Below are 6,644 nucleotides of genomic sequence, written 5' to 3'. Positions count from 1 at the left end.
ATAAGATTGATAATAGTAACAGTAATTATCTATGTCTATACACATTTCTCCTTTGCTTGGTTACAGTTGAAGGGATGATTGATACTTTTTTATGTCTGTCGTATCAAAATGAAGCTACAGCTTTAAAAAATCCAGATTAAATAAAAATTATATGTCATGTGTGAATTAGATGTCATTTATTAGATTATTTTGTAATGTGTGTGTGTGTGTGTGTGTGTGTGTGTGTGTGTGTGTGTGTGTGTGTGTGTGTGTGTGTGTGTGTGTGTGTGTGTGTGTGTGAACAGAAGCTGTATCCATGGTAAACCATTGACTGGGTTGGGCAAATAGATGCTTGTGAACATTCCTATCAAAAGTCTATCGTCAATGTAAAAAACAAAATTAGCTCACACACACTTGTACGGGTGTGTGAATCAGTGTGTGTGTGTGTGTGATGATTGGCATTTTACAGCCAATTCACATTTCTGGTTTAAAAGAAACCACCCTTTCACGTGCATCATCTCCTACCTGCAGGATTGCTTACGTGACCTGCTGTATAAAAGGGTTGTCACAGACGTCAAGTTGACAGCACATCCCTTGCTGACACCCTCCTCGTCTGTCTCACTTGACATAGTCACAGCAGAGAGGGATTTGACAGACGTACCTGAAGAACTAACCAGGTAATCTTGCTTTTTTGGATATTTGTGTATGTGCTACACAAGAATATAATTCTTAGATCTGCAAAAAGCAGATATCCTGAATTGACTTACTTCTAACTGCAGGTGGATTAACCTTACTTTTCAAGATTTTACATTTTAGTCTAAATATTATACCATGACATTAACTAGAGGTACACTTGAAGAGTGGAGGATTTCCTGAGCAGTAGTCTAACGAACTGATCTTTATTAGCTGGGAGTGTTTAACTGCAATTATTTTCCGTGTCAACTGCTATTTCCTACTGAGTGAGACCAGGATTCAGCTTGCAAACTCTTGACTTATTCCTCAAAAAGACAAGGACAAAGCTGAGTTTATGGCTGCACTGCATATGAAAGTTCCCAGATGTTAAGTGCTTGTCCGCAATTTTCTGTAGCAGTACCATTTGCTTGTTAAAGTCTACAATCGCAACTGAATTTCTGGATATCTACAAATGACTGACTGATGATTTTTGGCCCAGCATCCATGTGAGAGTGTTCCTGCTGGTGGGAACAGGCAATGTCGTTAATGACAGATCAAACAAGACAAAGCTTAAAAAATCATCTGCAAAATAACCACATTTATCCACCCTGGAAAATGATTTTATCCCTCTATGACTTATTTATACTGACTGAAGAATCAAAGGAACATTGTACATTTTAAAGCACACTCAATCAATGAAATGCAGCTGGGTTTCAAACATTAATGACTCTGAGGTTCTTCATCATCATCACCATCATCTTAACTTAGCTTCAGTTGTGCTGCCTCCTGCGAGGTGATGGAATTGCTGTTAGACAGGCACTAGCCGGACACGGACTCACAGATTTGCTCAAATCTCACTTTTGACCTGATGCCCACTTCTTTTTGACCTCAGTGGACCCGCTTCTAACCCACCAGTAGCCACTGGACATCACTTCACGCTTTTAGAAAGAGCAGCCACCACAATAATTGGACAATCGACTCGATCCCTCAGCTACTCAGTGATAAAGCCGGTTCTAGCCATGGCCTGTTACTGGTCCAGAGGGTCAAAGTCATCATTGTCTCAAGTGTGCCATATACAAATTAAGAAATCAGTGTTTGTCACATCAAGCAGTATAAATGCATTTTTTAGTTGGTGCATACTTGGTGCTTATAATTGGAGACACGCAGCAGCTTCTTATTTCTCAGTGTCATGCAGAGAGATTTACCAGGAGGCTATGAACTTGATGGTGATTGTTTGACAAGGACTTGAATGAGAACAATGGGGGTTGACATCCGAAAGTTGCAAGAATTGGCTCTAACACTGAGGGCTAGAAGATGGAAGGAGCATGACACAGCATTTAGTCTTGACTTATGCAGTTGAAAGTTTTCTTTCATTCTGGCAGGCGATCCTGCGTGACGAGGACAAAAAGGAATCACCAACATAAAAGAGACAATCTTTCGTTCTAAATCACAATAAACTCATGAAAAATACACCGCACATTCAAGGCCATTAAAACCTGGAGATTTTTATCCACACACAGTGATGATGAGAATTCAAACGGGAAGAACACAAAGCCTGTTTACTCACAAAGAATAACTCAACGCTTCATAACTATGTTGACGACTGCAATCCAGCTGATGTGATACTGATTTTCTGTCTGTCTGCCTTTCGAATTTTTCAGTGTCCTTGGCTGCAGCCATGATCACCTTTTCAAGCACAACCCCCGTCTCCCTGACTCTCCTCATCATTCTGTCGTACCACTCTCCTGCTCTCTGTACTCCCTGTGCAATTGAGACCCGCAAGCTATGTAGGGCCGCTCCTTTTGTACCGGGTTACAACCTGGTGGGGATGGGCTACGATATGGCCACCCTGGAGCGGAAGTCAGTGTATGTGGTTGACATCAACAGCTTCTTGGCTGATGACGGCACGTGTAATCTTCAAACCAACCCTCTTCAAGGAAACATGCTGCAGAAAGTAATTTAATCAGAAAGACACACGTTCCAGATTGGGTCCATAGCGTGTACTAATCATGCTTGCTTCAATTTCTTCAGCTTCCACTGGCTTCATCGAATTGGCGTGCATTCACCCATTGTCATCTGATGTTGTACAACAGTAGGCACTCATCCCCCAGGTGGGTTCCTCTGGGATAGAAAGTCAAATCATAGTTTTTACTGTCAGCATGACTCTCATTCCTCAAGAGAGAGCATTTAACATGTTTTTCATGTTTTGTTTTGTTTGTTTTTTTTTAACTGGCATATCAGTGCCGCTGTATAACATCGAGCATCCAACCTCTCATGTAATTTTTTTTGTGAAGAGAATATGAACAACGTGACTTGTACTTTATGGTAATAAAATAATATGAGTGGTGTTGACTTTTGAGTGTGATTGCATTCACAGATCCCTGACAAACGCTTATTTGGAGGAGGAACTCCTGGAGTGGCAGGTAGAGAACACGTCCACATTATAACTTGAATATCTGCATATTTTGAACTTTTTTTTTTTTTTTTAAATGATGCCACCTATGTAATCCTAGAACTCCTTCATGCCGAGATGGACTTGTTTTCTCATATAAAATTTGGATGCAAGTATACTGATTTGTGGGGATTTGTTTTATTTGGTCTCGCTCAATGTACCGAAGACCCGAATTTGATCAAAAGTCCACACCGTGGACTTGCAGACTTGTCCAGCTAAGCTAGCAGCTCTGTGACATCTAGTGTTTGGTATGATTGCCATCTTAGCGTGTTATAACCATACAGGTGAGACTTGGAATCTCACGAGTTGAACCAAAGTGCTGGAATCATCCATTTTGATCTGCTGATCACACAAGGTGAAAAGTCAGGGGATCGCCAAAGTCATCAGGAGACATTGCCATAGAACCACTAACACTACAGATGGTGGGGATTCATCATTAGGTTTGTAATATATAAGTAAACAATACTGCTTAAGTTGGAAGCCAGAGTAAATCTGCTGCCCAGGCAGGGAATCAAACTGCAAATTTGTTGCAATTTAAAGATGTTGCCTGAATATCAATGTGATATCCACTGAACAACTGGAGTGTTTATCGATCTACAGACCTGGACCACTGTTATAGACCTGGACCACGGTTTAGACCTGGACCACAGTCATAGACCTGGACCTCTTGTACTTTACACTCATCTGATTGGCCTCCACGTCATTGTTGGCTTTGACCATCAGCACAAGTCTAAAATCAAATCTATGTTGTGTTTCGACTGAGGTGATCTTATCATGTACTGCTTCAGGATCATACTGGGGAATCAAGCAGCTTGTGACCTTTCTTTTTATCAGGTTGGACTTGATTGGAAGGTCATTGGTCACCCAGACATGGGGGGATCAGAGTCCATGGCATTTAAGTTTGCTACAGAGAGGAGTAAAGAGGACCGCTACACCTTCAGCGCACACTGGGCCACCTGCATTCATTACAGGTGACATGTGAAGGCGCTCTCATTTGCTCAAACAGTTCGATCCTTTGGTAACTTGGGTGTAAATTCATTGAATTCATCAGTGCCAGACCTGATCTACTTGTAAAGTGTCATGACATAACATTTGTTGTGATTTGGTGCCATACAAATGCAACTGACTTGACTTAACGAAGTTACTATCCTGTGTTTGTGTTTAGTTACCGGTTGGATTCGAATTCACCCTTCACTGCTGACTTCCAAAGGGATCTGGACGCACTCCCCATGGACTACAATGACGTAACCAAATCTCAGTTCAGACGCTTCATTAAGACCTACGGAACACATTATGTCCGCCAGGTTAAAACACACTCCATTTTTATTTATTCACTCACCATATACGATTGAATTATAACATATATTGTTTCAACAACGTTCTCTTGTGCGCAACTCCAGGTTCATCTCGGGGGGCGATTAAAGCGAATCACGGCGACGCGTACCTGCTTGGCTAGTCTGAATAATCTCACACCTGAGCAGGTATGTGGAGCACACATTTCTACTGAAGACAGTACACATACCTGCTCTCTGTACTAAACTGAACACCTGAAATCCCTTCTGGTCTTCTAGCTGCACTTCTGCTTGTCAGTGGGTCACAGTGTGGGCCTGGGGTTCACCACCCTGACCCCCAAACAACAGTACTGCAGTAGCGTTCTACAGAACCGGGACATCTCGGAATCATTCGACTCTGGTCTCCACCAACACTACACAGATGTGGTAGGAGGTACTGGTTGGAATGGTGAATTCTCAATCAGCAGCGACGACTCCGCTGGCTTCCGAAATTGGCTGGAAACCATCAAGACCAACCCTGATGTTGTGAGATATTTGATCAAACCATTGTGTGATCTGATGCCAAGCGACTCAAAGAAGGCAGCGATGAAGACTGCCATAGAAGCGTACTTGAAATCCAAAGCCGTCCCGGACACTGCTGATAATGTGATGTGCAGTGTCAATAACACTAATATAGATAGTAACTGCTGTCCTAAGAGGGCCTCCAGGGGAGCTCTGACGGTGGAAATCATTCGTGGCTGGAGACTGAAGGGAGACATTTGGGACACAACTGAGGCGTACGTATAGAACATATCAAGACTGAAAGAAGCCACAATAAAGGGTGTTTAAACGCATTCATCGATATAATTGCTTTCCTTCGTTTTTTTCCCCCATCTTGCAGGTATGCTGAGTTGACTTATGGTGCCATCAACCGCAAGACCAGAGTGATTAAGTCAAACAATCCACGCTGGAATGCTCTTTATGATCTCGGCAAGGTGAATACAAAACAGCCTCACAGAAATGTCTGCATGCAGAGTAGAGTACTTTAACGCCGTGGTCGGCCTCAGAAGCAAAAGCAACAACATTTTTTAACCTGCAAAAAAGCAGGTTCTCTCATTCATTTGAGGATTGAGGATTTTTACAGTACTGCAGAAAATGTGGCGAGCTAAAGTTTATGATCTTAAACCATTTGTCAGCAGCCACTGTTTTTATAATCACATGAACACTTTGAACTCCACAACTGCCAGATTTGGAGACAGCTTTTACGAGGTCGAACAAAACATTGAAATCCTCAATGCGACCATGAACCACTGCACTTATTCCAGGCATTTAACTAGAACCCAATCAAAAGAACTTTGAGACAAAGGAACCGCATGTTCATCAGTGCGGATTTACTTCCACCATCAGGGCTCATTTCTACACCATTCTTTCTTCATGTTTCTGTGTGGTCCATTTCAGAAGATGCTTTCATCGATCAGCTTCTTCATGCTCAATAAATATTGAATCATTTGGTTACTTAGTCTGTAGAATAGGTTCAGCGAGTAGAAGATGCAACTGAGTAAATACATTTGTGAATATCTGTATTTCAAAAAGGCAACCATGTACAAGCATTTTGCATGTGTACTGTGTACAAATGTACAAACTCCACAGTTGGGAGGGATGCCATTTTTCAGTGTCTTCATCTACTTCATGCAGGTGGATACACAATTGATGCTGAAGCTTGAGGTGTGGGATGAAGACTGGCTCAGGGATGAGAGTCTGGGATCATGTGTTAATAAACTGAAAAGAGGGACACACACAATCATCTGCAAAGTTGGAAAAGGTGGTATTGAGTTGCGGTACAGTCTGGTATGTGACCCCAAGCTCGGTGGAATCAGATGTAACAAGTATGTACCGTCTCCAATGTGAGAGGAACATCCAGTGTGACACTCTTCACGCAAACGCTGCTGGTATATCCTTAATCAGGTGTGCTAACTGATGGGTTAATTCATTTTTTTTAAAAATGTAATAAATCTCAAAGTCAATCTCTTAGTTTCTGTATTCAGTTTCCTGTTGTAACCCAATGATGATGAACTACAAGTTAAAGTTCAGCGCTGAACCATGTCATATTTCTGAGTGAGACAGGGTTGAAAGATGACAACTAACGTTGTAAGGGGTTGTTTGGAAAGCTGACAGGTGGGTGTACACGAGGCCTGGAAACTTAATCAAAATGAGTAGCTAATGGATTGCAATTTTCAAATGCAGGCGAATTGTTTGTCGAAATACCAATC

At 41.9% G+C, this 6,644-nt stretch overlaps 1 protein-coding gene across 1 annotated transcript; it reads left to right on the top strand.

The window, feature by feature from the left end:
• Window positions 1–510: 510 nt before the first annotated feature.
• Window positions 511–6,405, top strand: LOC147257823 (perforin-1-like). Its single transcript, XM_086211999.1, has 10 exons — window positions 511–656; window positions 2,313–2,605; window positions 2,683–2,762; window positions 3,029–3,074; window positions 3,938–4,074; window positions 4,269–4,407; window positions 4,504–4,584; window positions 4,675–5,171; window positions 5,276–5,369; window positions 6,070–6,405. Exons 2-10 carry the CDS (start codon window positions 2,330–2,332, stop codon window positions 6,280–6,282), a joined length of 1,563 nt encoding a protein of 520 aa, XP_086068125.1. The 5' UTR covers window positions 511–656; window positions 2,313–2,329; the 3' UTR covers window positions 6,283–6,405.
• The last annotated feature ends 239 nt before the right edge of the window (window positions 6,406–6,644 follow it).

The sequence above is a fragment of the Aulostomus chinensis genome, chromosome 8, assembly GCF_037954235.1.
Source record: "Aulostomus chinensis isolate RoL2024-O1b breed Wild chromosome 8, RoL_Achi_v1.0, whole genome shotgun sequence".
Classification (NCBI taxonomy): domain Eukaryota; kingdom Metazoa; phylum Chordata; class Actinopteri; order Syngnathiformes; family Aulostomidae; genus Aulostomus; species Aulostomus chinensis.
This window is presented reverse-complemented; position numbering and strand designations above follow the sequence as displayed.

Bases quoted from the DNA above. Each gene is read 5' to 3' on its own strand.
- LOC147257823 (XM_086211999.1), top strand. From the start codon at position 2,330: ATGATCACCTTTTCAAGCACAACCCCCGTCTCCCTGACTCTCCTCATC. The intron at 5,172-5,275 runs GTACGTATAGAA...CCCATCTTGCAG, and splicing joins ATTTGGGACACAACTGAGGC to GTATGCTGAGTTGACTTATG. The intron at 5,370-6,069 runs GTGAATACAAAA...TACTTCATGCAG, and splicing joins CTCTTTATGATCTCGGCAAG to GTGGATACACAATTGATGCT.